Source organism: Arvicola amphibius, chromosome 2 (assembly GCF_903992535.2).
Source record: "Arvicola amphibius chromosome 2, mArvAmp1.2, whole genome shotgun sequence".
In the NCBI taxonomy this organism is placed as follows: Eukaryota; Metazoa; Chordata; class Mammalia; order Rodentia; family Cricetidae; genus Arvicola; species Arvicola amphibius.
Window position 1 is genome coordinate 130,069,803 of NC_052048.2, and position 20,400 is coordinate 130,090,202.

At 38.2% G+C, this 20,400-nt stretch overlaps 1 protein-coding gene across 1 annotated transcript in view; it reads right to left on the bottom strand.

The window, feature by feature from the left end:
• Window positions 1-2,078: 2,078 nt before the first annotated feature.
• Window positions 2,079-20,400, bottom strand: part of Ppp1cb (protein phosphatase 1 catalytic subunit beta) — a 33,267-nt gene continuing 14,945 nt past the window's right edge. Inside the window, exons 2-8 of the mRNA XM_038319531.1 lie at window positions 16,111-16,242; window positions 13,393-13,623; window positions 11,501-11,605; window positions 9,187-9,258; window positions 8,265-8,416; window positions 6,328-6,462; window positions 2,079-3,887 (exon numbers count right to left, since the gene is read on the bottom strand). Of these exons, the coding sequence (XP_038175459.1) occupies window positions 3,783-3,887; window positions 6,328-6,462; window positions 8,265-8,416; window positions 9,187-9,258; window positions 11,501-11,605; window positions 13,393-13,623; window positions 16,111-16,242 (932 nt within the window). The 3' untranslated portion in view covers window positions 2,079-3,782. The remainder of the gene's footprint in view (window positions 3,888-6,327; window positions 6,463-8,264; window positions 8,417-9,186; window positions 9,259-11,500; window positions 11,606-13,392; window positions 13,624-16,110; window positions 16,243-20,400) is intronic.

The window sequence follows — 20,400 nt, forward strand, 5'->3', positions numbered from 1 at the left end:
AGCCATTAAGTTCAACTTGGAGTGGGACTTTGTGAGCCCATCAACCATCCAGGCTAAAATGCTAACAGGCTCAATTTCGTGCAGGGAACCATAGACCATGAGTATAATGTCATCTCATGTCCAGAAGACAGTGTTTAACAGCACTGCTCTCCATCCTTCTGCCTCTTTCACTGTGTTCGAGACTTGGGGTGATAAATGGGTTTAGGGTGGAGCACTCAAAAACCACTTATTCTCAGCCTTGGCCTCTGCCCCAACCACACTCCCGGAACATGTGTGGTTATTTTAAGACAGGGTCTCACTTAGCTCAGGTTGGCCTCAAATTTACTGTATACCTGAAGCTTGGCCTTGAACTCCAGATCCTCCTGCCTCCAACTCCTAAGATTCAGACTGCAGGTCTCACTACATCTGGCTAAGATGAGAAGCTTATTTTGCAGTTAGTGATTTTTTTTTTTAAGATAGTGTCTTGATCTGTAGCCCAGTTTAGGCTCAAATGCCTCAGACTAATGTGTCACTATGTTTAGTAAAGACTTCCTGCTGGGAGTGGGACACCGGGCCTCACAGTAAGATTTTTAAAGGCAAGGACCGGAGATTCAGTGACTAAGAGCACTTTTGTTGCTTTTGCAGAGGATCCTGATTCCCAGCGCCCATAGTGGCCCACAACCATCCATAATTCCAGTTCTGGGGATCCAACACCGTTTGACTTCTACAGGCACCAGACACACATGTGGAACACATACATACACACAGGCAAAAGATTCACACACATTAAATAAGTAAATCTTAAAAAAGAAAACAAAACAAAAGCAACCAAAACCACAAAACTTCTGAAGTAGCAAGTACTTTGATTTGCTGTGCGGAGTAGGCTCATGAGCTCTATAAGCAATGAAGTTTCCGGGGCATTCTTGGTAGCTAGCAGTTATCAGAGGGTTACATACTTAACTTGGATGCCTTAGCCTTGTAGGTCACACCTACAGTCATGAAGCTAAGGCAGGAAGACTAGAACTTAAGCCAACCTAGACTTAACTCTGTTTCAAAACAAACAAAAACAGTGACAACCCCCAATTAAAAACCTCATTGCATTTGCTCAGCACTTAAAAAACAAACAAACAAAAAAATCAGGCAGCAGTGACACATGCTTTTAATCCCAGTGCTTAAGAGGCAGAAGCAGGTGGATCTCTCTGAGTTTGAGGACAGCACAGTCTACAAAGCGAGTTCCAGGACATCCTGGGCTCTTACACTTAAAAATCCTGTCTCAGAAAACTAAAATAAATAATTATTTAAACATTTTCTTTTTATGTGTATACGGGTTTTGTCTTCGTGCATGTCTATGCATCCATGTGCATGCCTGGTGCCCACAAAGGCCGGAAGGCAACAGATCCCCTTGGCCTGTCACTACAGACAGCTATGAACAGTCTTGTGAGTACTGAGAATTGAACCCAGGTCCTCTGCAATTGCTTCTAACTTCTCATCTACTGATCAGACCCCGCAATCCTCCCATCCTCAGACAGGTCTTAATATATAGACCAGGCTTCAAATTCATAGATCTTCCTTGTGCATCACAAATTCTAGGACTTAAAGCAGCCTGTATTATATTTTTTATCTTTGTGATTTCTGCCAGTAAGCTAGCATAATAACCTGTGATAGTTACATGTGTTCAGCTGTGATATTACTCTTTAGGAGCACATAATGTACCAAGTATTTGTCTATGAGAAGCTGTAGTTTTAAGAGATCTGAATAATTTTTCAGCATAGTAAATGTCTATCCTTTAACAACCAATACTAATTTGCTCACTTTTCTTTAGTTTTAATTTGAATAAGTTTTCATAAAAATCCAGTCTATAAGATACTGAATAATGTGGATTAATTAACATTGAGATTAAAGCTATCTTCTTGAGCTACCTTAAATACTAACTACTGAGAGATATCTAAAATCCTATTAGCAACCGTTTAACTTATATTTCAGTAAAGTTATCAAATTACATTAAAGGTATGTGTGACCTAATAGAGCATAGCTACAGCCATGTCAATGTGTGTTTACATGTCTCACTGTAAAACAAAACACAGAATAATCACTCAGACTTTGTATCAATTAGACAACTTTACTAAATGAGAAAACTACATTTAAAATGTGCTTCAAAACAAAATGGAATTAGAAAAAAAAGATGCATTTTAAAGAACTTTTGCACTGTGCTGAAAATCAAATGTTTCTTGCAGTAATACAATATGCGCCAATCCATAAAATGTTAACAAAGTTCTCAATTTAACATTCTCAAAGACAATATAAGGTTTCACATCTATGGTAACACATAAGAAGGGCATTATATAAATATTATGTCCATCCCTATGAAGCTTACAAATTTGACAATGTTCAATAAAATACTTTAGAATCACATCCAATAGTCTCACTTCCAAAGAACCACAGATCTGTGCCTGTTGTTAAGCCCTCCTAAAATCTGTGTTGACTTTGCTACTCCTTGACATTTGTTAATGCTAACCTTTAAAAAAAGAGAACAGGAAAAGAAATGCTGCAATAAACTCTTGATCATGTACAGAAATTATTGCTACTATACTTCACTACAAAGCATGTCTATACATACTATGACCTTTGATTATGAAAACACGGAGTAAAAATCTTTAATGACAAAGCCCTACAGTCAAAAACAACATTCACATGGCAATTATTAGACAGTGAAGCACCCCGATACTCAGAGCTGATAAATGTCCCACTGACCAGCATTCATTTAAATACATCCTTCACATAGAGAGGGAAAGAAGAGCGCCAGCTTTCCAAGGCTTGTCAAAAAAGGACTCTCATGTTCTGTGGATCTAAAAACAAACAAACGAAAACAAACAACAACAAAAACAAAAACCCCTAAAAACAAAACCAATGCAGGTGAGGGTAATACCAGAAAGTTAAGCATGCCAAAAGGTGTTTCGTGCGAATTAAAACCTAAAGCCAAGGTACCACATAATCACATTACCAACTAGTTTGGGGTAATACTATATGAGCCTTATCTTAAATGAAATGCTACTGCACAATAGAGCATCAATAAATTAAAAATTAGAGTGCACAAATCCAAATCAGTGGCAATTTTGTAAAAAGCAAAATATTCATTATCAGCTGCAATGTCTGCCCAGTCAAACTGTTTGATAAAAATCATTGGATCAGATAGTTTGTATATTTTTAAAACCTATCAACCTCTAAAATTCCTTTTTACTATTATGAGGCATAAGTTTTCTTAGTAAGATCAAACAGCTACATAAGTAGATAAGTGAAGGAAAATAATAGTTGGTGAATGTCTTTAAAGCTCTTCCCATATTCCATTTTTTTAAAATGTTTAGGGAAAAACAGAAAAAGTAGTTGCCATTATTCTAGCAAAAACAAACAAAACAAAACAAGTCCAAAATAATTAAACAACCAAGCAACACTAAAACCATGTGACACAGGTGGAACACCATGCTTTCATCTGGGTAACTACCACAGCTAGTTAACTGGGATGCTTTTCAACTTTAAAAATTGTGATACCAGAAGATATAACTTTATGGATACTTTTGAATTTGGATTTAACTTTGTTGAATATTATAACAGAGTATACTTATTACAATACAGTGTAGCACATCTTTCTATTAGAAAAAAATTTAAGATCCTTTACCCGTCTCCTTAAGTTAAAGGTGTGACATCATAAAGGGTGTCAAATGGCTGGATGGTTTTACAGTGCACACTTATATATTATGAAGTATGTCCTTAACAAATCTGATGGTTTCTTTACAGAATTCCTTTCTTCACCTTTTCTTCGGTGGATTAGCTGTTCGAGGTGGAGTGACAGGACGTCCAGAATTCAATCCACCATACTGGTACTTAGCTTTCTTTTCAGATGGTTTCAGTATCTTGGAAAAAATAATTTATTAACAATATTATTCTTTTAATAAATGACATCAATTGTTAAAGTTCAACGAAAATATAGAAATAGTTCAACATTCCACAAACATTGCTTAGACTTAAGGACTGGGTAAGTTAGGCAAAACAGCTCAGTAAGTGCTTAGCATGAAGAAGTGCCTGGATTCAGCCTCCAGCACCACCCTTAGGAACATTTACTAGTTATATTTTAGTAACAAAAGCTTGGGTACACAGCCTCAGCAACTGCCAAGCCCATAAATTTAGGCTAAAATTTTCACCATTAGCTCACCTCATTAGAGAAAAAAAAAAAAAAAAAAAACACTGGTCTGAGAAAAAAAACCGAGGTTCTTACCTTAATTCTGACCCCACCCCACCCCGGGCTTATACATTCTGCAACTGGGCTCTGGAGTTGTTTCCCCTTTTAGTTATTATAAACAATGCTACAAAATTTTGGGTGGACCTAATTTTGCTCAGTCACCTGTTAACACTACATCTAACTTTTAATGAATTGCCAAACTGTATTCCTAGGGCAGCTGCAGCAATCTGCATTTCCACCATTAATGTTTTAAGTTTTAAAGTGTTCTGTGTCCTTGCAAACATTTTGTTTCTTAAAGACAGGTTTTTATTATGTTGCCCTGGCTGGCCTCAAACTCAAAAACAACTGCCTGACTGTTTTCTGAGTACTAGGATTAAAGGCATATGCAACCATGCCCTGCATAAACACCTGTTACTTTCATTACACTCACTACAGGGCATAGCATAAAAGGAGCATTACCTGTTAGAAACAGAAAATGCCATCATTTTACAAGATCAAATATGGAAAAGATTTATGTAGTGTTTCTTAAAACCACTCTGCATACTAGAATATCCCAGTAAAAGAAATACATTAATCCAACTCCTCTACTAATCCAACAATCGCTGAAGGACAAGACTTGGTTAGAACTCTTGAAATGTAATGAAGACACCAAGCATTTAGCATTCAGTTGTTGATAAGTACAGTCTAATACAACAAAGGGAAAGAGCTATGGAAACTGTGCTAGTTTGAATGTAACTGGCCCCCACAATCTGATAGGGAGTGACACTATTATGAGATGTGGCTTTGTTAGAGGAAGTGTGTCGCAGTGGGGATGGGCTTTGAGACACTCTCAGGATACCTCCCAGTGTGTCTGTCAATTTCCTGATACCTGCAAAATTTAGGATTCTCTCAGCTATTACTCCAGTACCACGTCTGCCTGCATGCTGCCATGATGATAATGGACTGAACCCCTTGAAACTGTAAACAAGTCACCCAATTAAATTCTTTCTTATTCTTCTTCTTTTTTTTTTCTGAGACAGGGCTTCTCTGTAGCTTTGAGCCTGTCCTGGAACTAGCTTTTGTCGACCAGGCTGGTTTTGAAGTCACAAAGATCTGCTTGCATCTGCCTCCTGAAAGGCATGCACCACCTGGCAAATGTTTTCATTTTTAAGAGCTGCCATTGTCACGATGTCTCTTCACAGCAATGGAGCCCTAGCTAACTTGCTACACTGTGTCAGTTCTACACACCAGGAACCCAGCTAATACTAAAGTGAGACTATTCACAAGAAAGGATTTCTGGACTGAACATGTACGGAAAGTTCACAGTTTCCTCATAATGAAACTAAAGGCACACACTGTTCTTCATGGAGTCCAAACTCAGGCACTCAGGCTATATGGCAAGCACTTTTCTCACTGAGCCATCTTCCCAGCTTGCCCTTCCTATTCTTTTAGTAGTTATGCACTATCCGTATGTCACAAAAGAATTAACTATTTAAATACATGGAACAAGAAAGGTGCAGCCTAAACATTTCTAAAAACGTATTTGGTTATACAGACCCAACATTAGGAAGTTTATGACCCAAACCAGAAAGTTTTAATCAGTGTAAATGGTAATCACTTTTTTTTTTTTTTTTTTTTTTTTTGAGGGGAGAGAGGAAGGGAGATCCACTTCCACTGATGTATTTGGAGATTGAACCAAAGGCCTTGCATTTTACCACTCAACTGTATCTCCAGCCCTGAATGGTAACAAATTCTGAATTAGACTGATTTTCAACACATTCTGCCCAGACAGAGATTATTTAAAAAGAAAAATTACTCTGACAATAGTTTTAATGAATGTCTATAGTCATTAAAAATCTACCAAGCCAGACAGGGCAGCAAATGGCTATTATCCTGATATTCAGGAGAGAGGCAGGAGAGAGGTCAGGGTCTGCCTGGGCTATATAGGAAGATCCTGTCAAGAAAGAAAGAACAAAAGAACGAAAGAAAGAGAGAAAGGAAGGAAGGAAGGAAGGAAGGAGGGAGGGAGGGAGGGAGGGAGGGAGGGAAGGAAGGAGGGAGGGAGGGAGGGAGGGAGGGAAGGAGGGAGGGAAGGAAGGAAAAAGGCAGACAGACATTTATATTTAATGTCTCACCTGAAACGAGCACATCAAAGTCTCATCCACACTCATCATACCGCCAGCATTGTCAAACTCGCCACAGTAATTTGGGGCAGAAAATAAGGTTACCAATTGTCTTTTAGCAAAAAATTCATACCCATCTTCCACCACCTGTCAAAAGAAATAAAAATCCTCATTAGTAGGTAATTTTTAATCATCTATGCTAATGCAGATTAATGAAGCAAAGGCCAAACAGCAGCGTTTTTAGGTGCCAAGGCCCTGGTTTTACACCCAGAGATAGTAAGAAAAAACAAAATGAATCTTCCCGTTTACACATACTCCCACACAGACATATAACTTCCTTTTTTAAACCCACAAAACCAAACCAGCAATATAAAAAGAGGTCAAAGGGACTGAGGCAATGGCTCATTGGTTAGGAGCACTTGTTGCTCTTTCAGAGTACTTAAATTTAATTCCCAAACACCAACATGGCAACTCACAAACATCCGTACTGCTACTTCCAGGGGTTCTCATGTCCTTTTCTTTTTTTTAAAAAAAAAGATTTATTTATTTATTATGTATACAACATTCTGCCTCTATGTATGCCCGCACGCCAGAGGAGGGCGCCAGATCTCAGTACAGATGGTTGCTGGGAATTGAACTCAGAACCTCTGGAAGAGCAGCCAGTGCTCTTAACCTCTGAGCCATTTCTCCAGCCCCCTCTCATGTCCTTTTCTGATCTGTTAGGCACCAGGCATGTTTGTGGTACAAGCACATACATGCAAGCAAAACATTCACACATAGGAAATGAAATATATACTTTAAAAACAAAATTAAGACCAAAATATTTCCAAAATGTATTACAAGCCAATTATGTTTTACAGATCATGAGCACTGTAAGTATGCATTTCTGAGAACAGTGGATCAATAATGATTTGATCACAGCTAAAATAATTAACAATGTATTATTAACCAGTTTACAAGCACATTCTACAGCTTTCTCAAAAAATTTCTTATAGCGCCAGGAAGTTGTGGCACAAGTCTTTAATCCCAGCACTTGGGAGGCAGAGGCAGGCAGATGGATCTCTGTGAGTTCAAAGCCAGCCTGGTCTATAGACAGAGCTAGTTCCAGGACAGCTAGGGCTGTTACACAAAGAAACCCATCTTGAAACAAAAACAAAATCAAAAATTTCTCATTGTTTTGTCAAAAAACAATACCCACACATTTGGATAACAGACTACGAGCTCTAGATGCTGGCCTCCTTATCTCTTTTTCCTACATAAACAACATTATCTTTTATTTTTAATGAATTATTCTGTCTTTATGTGTATAGATGTTCTGCCTGCATGTGTGTCTATGCATCATTTGCATGCCTAGTGTCATCCACTGGAGGTCAGAAGAAGGTGTCTGATTCCCTGGGACTGGAGTTTCAGACAGTTTGGAGCTGTCATGTGAGTGCTGGGAATCGGATGTGGGTGGGTTCTTTACTCTTTACTCTTTACTGAGCCACCTCGTCAACCTCCTACATTACTTTCTTAGATATCAGTTCCTATATTTGAATGCTTGGTCTTCAGAAGATGGAACTGTTGGGAAGTATGAGGTGTGGCCTGGTTGAAGGACATGTATCATTGGGGGTTTTGAGGTTTCAAATGTCCAAGCCATTCCCAGTCATCACGCTCTCTGCCTCACTGTTTTTTGCCTCAAGATGGAAACTCTTAGCTATTATTCTAGCACCATGACTGCCTGACATCACACTCTACGCCGTGTTGTTCATGAGCTCTAGTCCCCTAAAACTGTGAGCCCAAAATTGAATGCTGTTTTTTTTTAATGCATTGCTTTGGGTCACGGTGTCTCTTCACAGCAACAGAACAGTAACTAAGATACATGGGGAGATAGGGGCTTATCTATTTATCTACTTATAAACAAAAGCATGTGAAATAACAAAATATCCAAGAGTCTTAATACTGCATACCTGATGAGCTCGACAAATCAAGTCTAAATCATGACGATTCAGAAATTTACTGACTACATCAGCTCCAAAAGTGAAAGAAACACCACGATCATTTTCTCCCCAGCCTTGTACATCCTTATCTGGGTCAGACCACAGTAAATCACAAAGTAAACCTTTAAAAAACAGAAAAGAAAAAAAAAATAAAGCACAGAATTAGGCATATATATGTGTGTGTGTGTGTGTGTGTGTGTGTGTGTGTATATATATATATATATTTTTTTTTTTTCCTCCTGCCTTCTTACACTTTAACCATTCTTTGTTGAAGCAATCAGTGCTTCCTGAGGCGCACTTTCTGATGACTTCTGCATACATGAACTAGTGTGTAACACACTCAAGCAGAGTAGCTGGAACCTCTGTTTAGTTTCTCGCTATCATTCCCTGATAGTCAACTTACCCATTCTTCACAATTATACATCATTAACTCACAAACACATTAACACTTTTAAGTAAGACTTTTATCTTACAGGCAGGAAGGGCTAGTCTTTTCCTGTAATTTTTTTCTGTCAGGATTGACCTAATCACTTTGGATTCTGTTTTTCCGCTTTAAGTCTGCTTTTCTAATCTCTACAGTATTAAAAAAAAATATGGTGAAGAACAAAATCAAATCAGATCCTAAATTCGAGAAAGGTCTGAACCTAGGAAAAGATGTAAGGACTATAATATATTTCAGAAGGCTGAACAGAAAATCAAACACCAAAATAAACAATTTCAATATCTCAGAAACTTTCAATTAAAATATCTCCCAAACAGAAACTTATTATCAAATGTTAACTGGTTTCAGGGATGATACTAAGTTTCTGAATGACTTTCACTAAGTACAATTAGGTTTAAACATGTCAGCATTTCACATAAAGCAATTAACTAAACTTCTGTATATACTTACCTGTATCGGGGACATCAGTGGGTCTCATGATTCTCCGAATCTGTTCCATAGATTGTAGATCTGGTGACAGTCCTATAAATAAAAAGAGAAAGACTTGACATCTAGCAGAACACTTATAATGTTGTCTTTTCTATACTTCTACCAAGGAAATTAAGATTCCAAGGAGGAACTCCATTATTTTCTTCCCAAATGCTCTTATCCTCCATAAGAAGACATTCAGTTGCAATCCTTCCTACTACTTTTGTAACTTCATGACCACTAAATCTTGAAGCATTTTTACTTTCTTGGTCCCCTAAGAAATTTTCCCCATATCCTACCTCAACATGCTCATTATCTGCAAAAATATATAAACTATTAACCAGAAGGATAAATAAGAAAAAGCACAAGAACACACTCTGTAATCTTTAAAGTAGAACATAAATATAAGCTACCATTTCTCTAGTAAATAATTCAATTATCATCACAAGGAATGAAGCTAAATAAATACTTCAAACTTCTCGGTTCCTATCTCAGCCACACCAATGTTCCAAGAACTACAATTCCTTAAGTGTTCAGTCTATGGAAAACAACATTTCAACAAATACAGTGAATGATGCTATCAGAATAAACCACTCCCTACCTTAGGCCTAACTACCCGTCTTACCAGCATTTCCCACTTTACAGCTTCCCTTAAGATACTACCCTGGATAATACTGAGCAACCAATTTTTTACATTATTTCATTAAATTTCTTCCCTATATGAAAATCCAAATAGTTATTAAATTGACCTATACATGCCCGTACATGTGTGTATGATTATATTTTTATGTGCAGAAGCCAGATGATAGATAACCTTGGATGTTGCCTCAGGAGCAATCTCCACGTATGTTGCTGTTGCTATGTTTGTTTCTAGACAGGTTGGCTGACATGGAACTTGGTAGACATATCAGGATGGCCTTGAACTCACACAGACATACCTGTCTTTGAGCATGTCTTGCTTCTACCTTGTTTGAAAAGGAAGACATCTCATTAGCCTGGAGCTCACTGGTTAAATGAAGCCAGCTTTTCCGCAAGGGCTCTAAGTACTGAATCTAGGCTCTCAGGTTTTCACAGCAGGCATTTTACCAAATATACCATCTCCCTAACTTTTACCAAATATGCTATCTCCCTAACTTTTATCAAATATACCATCTCCCTAACTTTTGAAAAACTCTGTGTACGTGATAGCACAGAAAACTTTATTGTGTATTCTCAAGTAGGTTCTGATGCATGTGAACTTAGAAAAACTTCATCTAATGTAGACAAAATTATTCATTATTACACATTGGGGCTCTTCAGAAAGTCCCCAGGCATGAGTCATAGCTATTTACAATCTTCAGAGATGAATCAGAAACATAGCTCCTTTGTGTGAGACACCAAACAGCACTGATGTAAAGTTGGAGGCCGAGGATGGAGGTCTGAAAACGTTTGATATGAATTTTAATCTCTGTATTCTCAAGTCCTTATTTCCTAACATGTACTTATGCTGATATACTGCATAAAACTTAGAAGTTATATGAATATTAAATTATGTTACATTTAAAGTTTGATAAAAAAGTATTTAATATAGACAGAAAGATAATTAGCCTCTCAGTTTTACTTATGGCAGAGTATCTTTTCATCAAAATTTGAGGCTAGAGCCACAGCACACACACACAAAAAAAAAAAACCACCCAACCAGTCAACCAGGCCTAAACTGAGGCAAAGTGAAAATACTTTTTAAAATCACCTAGTTATCTTTTCTTTGTTTCTTTCAGATAGCATATACAGCCTAGGATGGCCCTGAGATCCATCTCCCTCCTAATTCTGGAATTACAGGTGTGTATAGACCACTCAGGTCAATATTTATGTTAAATTTTCATTATCAATAATCACAAATAATCATAATTACTAAAGGAGGTCTTTTGTTTGTTTTTGAAGACAGGGTTTCTCTGTGTAGCAGCTCTGTCCTAGAACTCACTTGGTAGACCAGTCTGGCCTTATACTCACTGAAATCCGCCTGCCTCTGTCTCCCGAGTGCTGCGAGTGCTGGGATTAAAGGCTAAAGGTGTGCTGCTGGGCCACCACTGTCCCCCTCTGAAGGAGGCTGTGAGCAGGCCTCGAGCAGTTTTTGTTCATTCATAGCATGACTTTGCTTTTGTTTGAGACAACATCTTCCTATGCGGCCCTGACCCTGCCTGGCCTTCAATCTGCTGTCAGAATGGCTTTTAGTTGCTGTGTACCTCCCGGCACACTCATATTTCCCACAGCATATTAATTAGTAGGTCTCTTCTAAATAGCAAATTTATTACTCCACCTCCATGACAACAGAAGATTTTCTCATCCACAATGGCAGCTATAGGCAGACAGTTAAAACAGTCAGTGAATGTCTTCCACAATTTAATATTAAATCTTCTTTTGCCTATAAAAGAGCAGAATTAATGAATCAATAACCATTCTCATTAGTTATCTCAAAGAGAGAATATGATGGTTTTAATTTTCTTCTTTGTGCTACCTTAGTACAAGCACAGCTCATCCACCTAGCACTTTTTTCGTGTGCTGGAGATGTAGCTCATATTTCAGTACTTGTCCAGCATGCAGGTATATCATTATACTTAACTTTTTAACTTATGTTTTTAAAGGGGTAATAAAATAAACAATCAACACCACCTATAGGATTATAAAGACTTTAAAGACATCAAATGGCTTTATCTTATAAAATCACTGTAAAATACTATTTTTTAAATTGGCTAATAGGGTATTAGCTAATTTCTCCCCCATTCAATGTATTTACCTAGCCAAGTAAGTAGATAAAAAGAGGAGCTGGTCCATGTTAACCTAGTGCACTGCGTAACGAGGTATAAACCTACTGCCCTGAAAGGAACACTTCCAAGTGCCTAAGTGGTACTCACTTCCGAGCAAATTACAACTTGGTACTACAGCAAGTGAAAAGATGCAAAGCTATAATTTCCCCATAGCCCAGCTACAACAAAGACAGCTTCAACTAAGAGCTACCTGATTTTCTTGATTGGGAATTAAGTTCAGCTACCAAGCCAGAAAAGGGATGAAAGTCACAGCTATTAATTTCCTGGTTTTATGTCCAAGCCTACCTTTTAATGAGTAAGTGTAACTTATAGACCGTTTACAAGCTGTTTTCCCACACGTTTCATCTGAAGTCTTTTCTACCCTAAAGGATATTCAAGTCTCACTTTATTTTCTAAGAACATGCCTCAATTTCTGTTGTAGCTTAGAAAGACGGCTACAGTTTGATGTGCTTCAACTTAACTTTCTCTGTACAAGTCTGACTTAATTCAGATCATAAAAAATGTAAAAATCAAATACAGAATCATTACAACATAAATTCCATGTGTGCTTAAGAGTAACTTGCCCTGAGTATCAGCACATTCCAGAGTCAGAAGTGACTGGCATACATGACACATTCACAAACATTTGTTGATACAGGAATCAGGAAGCTATGAGTTTTTAAGATTCAAATGGGTAATTTAGCAGTAAAAATAATTTAATTAAAAACTACTATAAATGTATGAAAACAAATTAAAATTTTAAAAATAAATTTTGACTTTTACTTAGCATTTTATTTATGTTATATACGTGAGTCTGCTTGTTTGTTTATGAACCACATGTATGAAGTGACTGCCAAGGCCACAGAGAGAATCTGCTGAAACTGGAGTTAAAGGCAGAGTTTGTGAGTTTCCTGATGTGGGTGCTGGGAACCACACCCGAGTCCTCCAGCCAGGGCTCCTAACTGCTGAGAATTTTAGGTGAAAAAAAACCGCTGGAAGCCATCTTCTGATCTCCAAATGTGTGTCATGATACCGTGCATGTAGGGTGCCTGTGCACATGTTTGCACACACACACATAAATTAATGAACAAATAAACAGCAGAAAAGCAGAAGCCATTGTCTGTAGTGTACTGAGCTTGTTTCTCTCGGGTATCTTACTGGGAAAACTAATTAAGAGGACCACCTTCAGCCAACTAAGCTGCAGACAATCTGGAACATGACCAAGGAGATCCCAAGAAAAAAATTTAACATGTTTCCTAGCTTTAGGTTCTTTCTGGGATTTTGCCTGAGATTGCATTAAAAAAATAAAAATGAAAACATCAGCGAGCACCTGAAGAAGAAATTCATTTGAACCGTGAAAGCATATGGAAACTAAATGCGCTTCTAAGCTTTAAATCCCACTTACACTCATCGTAGAATCCATAAATGCGATTGATGCTGGCACACTCATGGTTCCCTCTTAGGAGAAAGAAGTTTTCTGGGTATTTGATCTTATAAGCCAACAGCAAACAGATGGTTTCCAAAGACTGCTTTCCTCTGTCCACATAATCGCCTAAGAAAAGATAGTTGGCTTCTGGTGGAAAACCTCCATATTCAAATAATCTCAGTAAATCTGTATATTGTCCATGAATATCTCCTAAAAACAAACCGGGTTAGAAAATTTGATTAGTTTTACGTAGCTTCTATGACAGTTAGAAACTCTGTATACTTCCTTACTATTGCAGCATAGGTCACTATCCAGACTTACTGCTAATAAACACCACCACCCAAATGCGGCCAGTCACTTCTAAGACTCATTTACAAAAACTGTAACTTTTATCATGCTTGCAACCTCACACCTTCTTCCCTGCTTGCTGATGGAGCTGCTTCTTACAAAGAATGGAGGAGACTCTGGCCAGCAGCTCATTCAGCTGGAATAAGGGCCCACAGTCCAGCAAACCTACACAGAACTGAACCCATTCACAGCTCGGCCTGCAGATGACCAAGGCCCAGAGCACACTTTGACTGGAGTGTCACGAGACTCTCAGAACCTGAAGAACTAGCAAAGCTGGGTCGAAATCCCTATCTTATAGAAACTGAACTGAAAAACTAATATTGCTGCATACTACAAAAATTTCAGGCAATTTCTTATAAAATAATTGGAACAGTTACTCTCATTAGCTGGTAGCTGAACTTAAGTCATACTGTTATACCAAATATCAGGAACTAAAATACACACAAATGGGCTGGAGAGATGGCTCAGCCGTTAAAGGCTAGGCTCACAACCAAAAATAAGAGTTCGGTTCCCAGCACCCAATGGGTGTCTCTCCAGCCACAAAAAACCACAAACAAACAAAAAAAAACATACAAATAACTTTTATTATCTTCAAGTTATTGCTATATTAAATAGCATTTGCAGGGGTACTTGTATGAAATACAATCACTGACTTAAAATGGTTTAACTTACAAGATTCTCACTTTATGGTGGTGCAAAACTGTGTGGTCAGTAGACTGCAGTTTGAATTCTCAATCTTTTTGTCAAGTTAGTGAACACTTGGATATGCTAGGTGGCAGCAGCAGGCTATAGATATCCATCAGTCACACTGCTTGTGACCGTAAAACTGATGCTTGACAGTGTAATGTATCAAATCATAATGTTCAGCATTAGTGTTTTAAATGTATTTTGGGCTTATGTTATTTTCAACTTAATGTTTACTGGGATATACACCATAAACCCAGGAGGATCTGTACTTCAAATAATTTTTAGATCATCTACAAATAACTAAATTACCTTATTTATAAATCATAAGAGACTGAAGATTGCCAGGAGTTTTAGACTACTGTTTTTGATGTAAAGGTAATAAATAGTCTAAGCTCACTTATCAACAAACATTTACTCTGCTACTATGTATCTGCTGGATACAGTACAAAGCACCACACATGACTTAATAAAATCCCACAGAAGACAATACAATGCACTTAAGAAATACACTAAATCTGTGGGACCCTGAAACTAACTATAATGATTCTGCAATAGTCCCGAAACCAAGGCCCTCCAAGTTGAAACAACTTTGGTCCACCAGGGAACCCTTGCACAAATGGTTCCAGTCCAAGGAGAACATGGTCACCTACCCCTCTTGACTCAACATACACAACTACCTCTACCACTGCAGTCCCCTGGTGACTTTTCCCCAAATCCAGTCACCAATTAGGAGTCGCGGCCCAAAGCTGCTTCTCTGGCACTATCCCGAGAGTCTGATCCTTGAGGCCTTCAGGTTGCTACGGCTGGAGATACCCCAGCCCCTACTTAACCCTGGAACCCCAGCTTGGGACAGCATAGAGCTCTGAGTGCTGGTGGCTAGAGTCTTCCCCTACCCGACCTCATCTTGTTCTTGACAAAAAAAAAAAAAAAAAAAAAAAAAAAAAAAAAAAAAAAAAGACCAGAAGCAACCCCTAGAAAGGGATGACGACCTCCTCCAAACTGGGTGCCTGAGGACCAGGACCTTTTCCTAACAGTATAATACTGAACTCAGAGGAACCCTGGAATGGGAGGGGCAACAGTCTGGGAAAAGGAAAGTATCATCCCATTAGTGAATATCTGAACATTTAAAAATATACACTAAACATCAAGTTACATGGCTTCAAGGTAGATTACTTAGAAACATGAAGAATGAAGGGTTTTCACAAACACATAACCATTACAAAGAACACAGGTTTTATAAATTCCAACCCTTAATAAAAACTATGAATAGTTTAATTCAAATTTGGAAGTTTTCTCTAAATCACCCTCAATATTAATATGAGAGAATATGTGCTTTAGAAAACTCACGCACGCCTTAATGCCAGTGCTCAGGAGGCAGAGGCAGGCAGATCTCTGAGTTCAAGGCCATTCTGGTCTACCAGAGTTCCAGGACAGGCCCCAAAGCTACAGAGAAACCTTGTCTCAGAAAAAAAAAAAAAAAAAAAAAAAAACAACAACAACAACAACAACCAAAAACCAAAAACCTCACTTCCTGCCAGGCATGGTGGCACAAACCTTTAATCCCAGTACTAGGGAGGGGCAGAGGCAGATAGATCTGTGAGTTCAAAGTCAGCCTAAAAAAAAAAAAAGAAAACTCATTTCTAACTTTGACCATCTACATACCACAAATCTTCAGTGGTGCTTCCAATTCCAAAAGAATAGGCTGACTGAGAAAGATTTCCCGAGACTTGATACACAGTCCTCGAACTTCCGCTTCAGTCATCTGCACAATCTTTCCTGGACGGCATCCTCGTACTGATAAAACAATGAGGAAACTGGTCAGTTTTCCAGAATTATTCATAAAATAATAATGCTTTCTAAAGAACTACACCCATATTTTGAAGACCAGAAAAAGTCACACATGGACCAGGTTGTATGGCTAACAGTAAATTTATTTTAAGAACTGTGGCATTAATTTCCAATGTTGCTGGTTTCTGATGATACTCATCAAATCTGGACAAGTTAAATGTAGTTCTCTGGGGCTGGAGAGATGGCTCAGTGGTTAAGAACACTGGATGCTCATCCGGAGAACCTGATTTTGATTCCCAGCACCCACATGGCCACACAAAACTGTCTGTAACTCCACGATTCGACATCTTCACACAGACATACATGCAGGCAAAGCAAATAATTTAAAATGCATTTCTCCGGTGGCCAGCATGAGCTAGTAGCCCAAGATACTTAAGTGATTTCAAGGCTAGCATCTTAAGGTCTGTCCTGCTCTCATTAAATAAAGTCTTGAGTAAGCAGGAAGCAAACACAGTATCACTAAGAACCAGCGGCAAAGAGAGATGAGGTGATTCCGCTTCCCACAGTTCCTTAAAATCGCAGCAGTGCCAAGTCTTATCAACCTGCACTTCTAGTTGCTTATTAGAATAAACACTGAAACACGCCACATTATATACCCCGCATTGCGAGTTCCCATTTGCAAACTAAACACACATTTTTCTCCCCTAACAACTGCTATAATTCCTTTGTCAGACTGAAACAGGCTTTAAAAAAACCCAGATATTCAAAAATTAGAACTATACATTCTATGACCATATTAACACCAAAATATCAAGGAAGAGGTAAGAGAATACAATCTACAAGTGTTTTGTACATTTATAAACCAGTTAATAAGACTACCTTAAAAGCATAAGGATCTATTTAAAATTCCCAAAACCCACGTTAAATAAAAAGCAGGGTGAAGTAATCCCCGCACTGGGGAAGCAGAAACAGGAGCTGGATTCTTGGTGTTCTTTGGCCAGCCAACCTAACCTGCGCAGAAAAACCCAGGGATGGTTCACACCTGTAGTTGGAGTACTTATGTAAAGCTGTGTTAAGGTTTGTATAAGAAAGGCGGTTTAGCTGGTTGTTACTTTTGAATTTCAAGGATGAATTTGGGCCAATTAGAGACTGTATAAAAGAAAAAATAAAGTGGTCAGTAACCTAGGAATGATACCCTCCACACGTGCATACATGTGTGCACTGCATGCACACACGCACACACACACACACACACACACACACACACACACACACACACACACACACAAAACCACCCTTGAAATTCAAAGAAAATTCTGGGAAACTAGCTTCAATACAGCAACAAATTTTTATTTGACATAGGTTTGTTGTTTGCCTGTTTAAGATAGGATTTCATGTAGTCTGGGCTACTCTGAACTATGTAGCAGGCGATGGCCTCGAACTCCTGATGCTCCTGGCTCTACCTCTAAGAGCTGGAATTATAAGCAACCACCACCACACCTGGTTTTAGCATTAGCGTTTTATTTGCTAGTGTTTGTTTATTTTTCTCACTGTCTCACTGTGTAGCTCTGGCTGACCTTGAATTCACAGAAATTCACCTGCCTCCCAAGATTAAAGGTGTGCACCACCATGCTTGGTTTGGCATTAGCTATATATGGGAGACCTTTGGTTTAAAAGGAAAAGCATTCACCTTGAAAGAATAAAGGTCTCTGAATGAGTAAATGCTGAGCTAAAAATGATTGTTCAGAAGTCATCAATTCAGCAAATACTTGAAAGTCCACTGTGTATAAGTTGTTAAAGATAACAGCAATTGAAGTCAATGGAAACATTTTTGGTTGCCACAAATATCCAAAATTGGCACAACGGCATGTTTCTGAGGTGAAAAAATCCTAAATTCACCTCAATCTGAACACTAGTGAGATTCCCAATAACAATGTTTGTAATTTATTACCTACAATTTATTAACAATAAAACACTAAGCTCCAAAGCTAGTTGAAACTTAACAGCAACTATAATAAGTCAGAAAATGAGTGTGGGTCACCTTAATAGGTCAGTTTAAAGCTGCTATCTTCTTTCTTTGTTATCAGTAAATGATGTGCTTACTTTTGTGTGTGTGCTCATCTGTGAGTCATGCAGAGGCCAGAAAAGGACACTAGGCATTCTGCTCTGACACTGTCTCATTCCTAGGACTTCCCACTGACCACGAGTTAGGCTGGTACCCAGTTAGCATGTCACCCCCCACCCCAGTATGGAGGTTAAGGCACAGGTGGCTTTTAACATTGGTGCTGGGGGTCTAAACTCAGGTCTTCATGTTTGAGCATGCCATTTCCCCAGCTGTAGGTTTAATTTTGAGTTTCCAGTAATTATGTGGCTTTGACTAACATATTTACAAAGTTTAAAACGCTTTAACTTAGTCATGTTAACTTACAAAATTAAAAATTTTAATCGAACAGAGCCATGCTGCAGTGATTATTGCTGGTTGCCTTCTGACCAACAGCGTCTTAGGGTTAGCAGGTTTTCTCCCCACCTAGTAGCACATAAAAGTGCATTTCAGACAAAAATCCTATCTAAGGAGCAGATGAATGCTATTATAGAAACTAACGGTTCCAAAAGCCCTTATCAAGAGACTTCAAAATTTAACTGGTTAAATGTTAGAAAACTAGGGTAGTCCTCAGAGCAACCTAATCCTTTCATTTCAAAACCATGCCCAGAGAACTCTGGTCCTAAGAGCACTTCACATTTCTCGGTCATCTTGGGTGGGGGACAGTGACATTATAATCAAGAAATCATTCTTCCTTTACATGGAGCTACTAGACTAGCCCACAGTATCGCCAGTGTTTGAATGGGTCCAGGTATAAGGTCACGCCATATTATGAAGGCATAGCTAAGTCTGCATACTTTATCAGGCTCAGAAAACTATCATCATCTTCCAGTTAGTCCTTCTGGTAGCTAAGAAAGTCCAAGTTATCTTCATTGTACAGTGTGAGGTGATTAAACAACTCAGGACTAAAGCACTCAAGTTTCACACAGCCGTAGGAAGCAACAGCAACAGGAACGGTTCAAAAGGAGTCACCAAACAACCAGTCTTCTTTCCACTTTGTACATAAAATTTCCTGGTGAAAACCTTCAGCCTGAAATAAAGTCAAACTAAGTAAGACGCCAACACAGCAAACATCTGCTGTTACCACCAAACAAAAACACTCTATGGTATTACATACAGATAACTAAGCTAGAATGACTAACTCAATGAATGGTCAACTATCACACACCCAGTATGCCACTTCTCAGCTCAAGATACAATGTTCCACAACCAAACATCCCTTTGTGCCCTAACAGTGTCCAAGGTCAGCGTTCCTTCACTATGGAGTAATGTGACCTGTTTCTGAATTTTAGAAAACAGAAGTAAACTCTTGTTTGTAATCCTTTCTGTGAAACCTGCTACCCCTTTAACTGTGTCTAGTGATCTGAAGTGTTTCACTGAATGACTCCACCACATATTTCCGCTTTAGTGCCACTACCAATGTCACCAATACTTTCAAGTACATTTCTCTTGAGCATGTCTGGAACACTGAGTAAATCAAAGTCACAGAGAAAGCTGAGTTTTAAGAGTGAGACTCCAGCACAGTTTTACATAGTGATTGTATCATTTTATAATAAAACTATCACTATTGCTCTGTATCTTTGTTAACTTTGGCTATTATCTGTATTTTAACTTTTAGTGACTTTGCTGGATATAATATAGTAGCATTCACTGAAATCTTAATATGCATTTCCCTGATGACTAAGCTTGTTGAGTGCCTTTTCCTATAATTAATGGGTTTTTTGATATTTGTTTTGAGGCAACTGCTTGCTTACCTTAAAACTTGATGTTGGACCTTTCCCCATCTCTTAATGCTGTTTCAATTAAAAGCTCTTTAATGAATATAGATTTTAAAACAATTTCAATTAAGTTAACCTTGCCTTTCACTTCTTAATACTTTGTGCATTTTATCAAGAAATCACTACCCTTTCTAAAGAATTTGTTGATTTTTTTGATATTTGGTTACAGCTGATTTAATTGTATAATTCATCTTGAATTAGGCTGTTATACTGCTTGAAGTAAAAGTCAAGGTTTATTTAGGTGTTTTGCCTGCATGTATATTTGTGTACATGTGCCAGATCCCC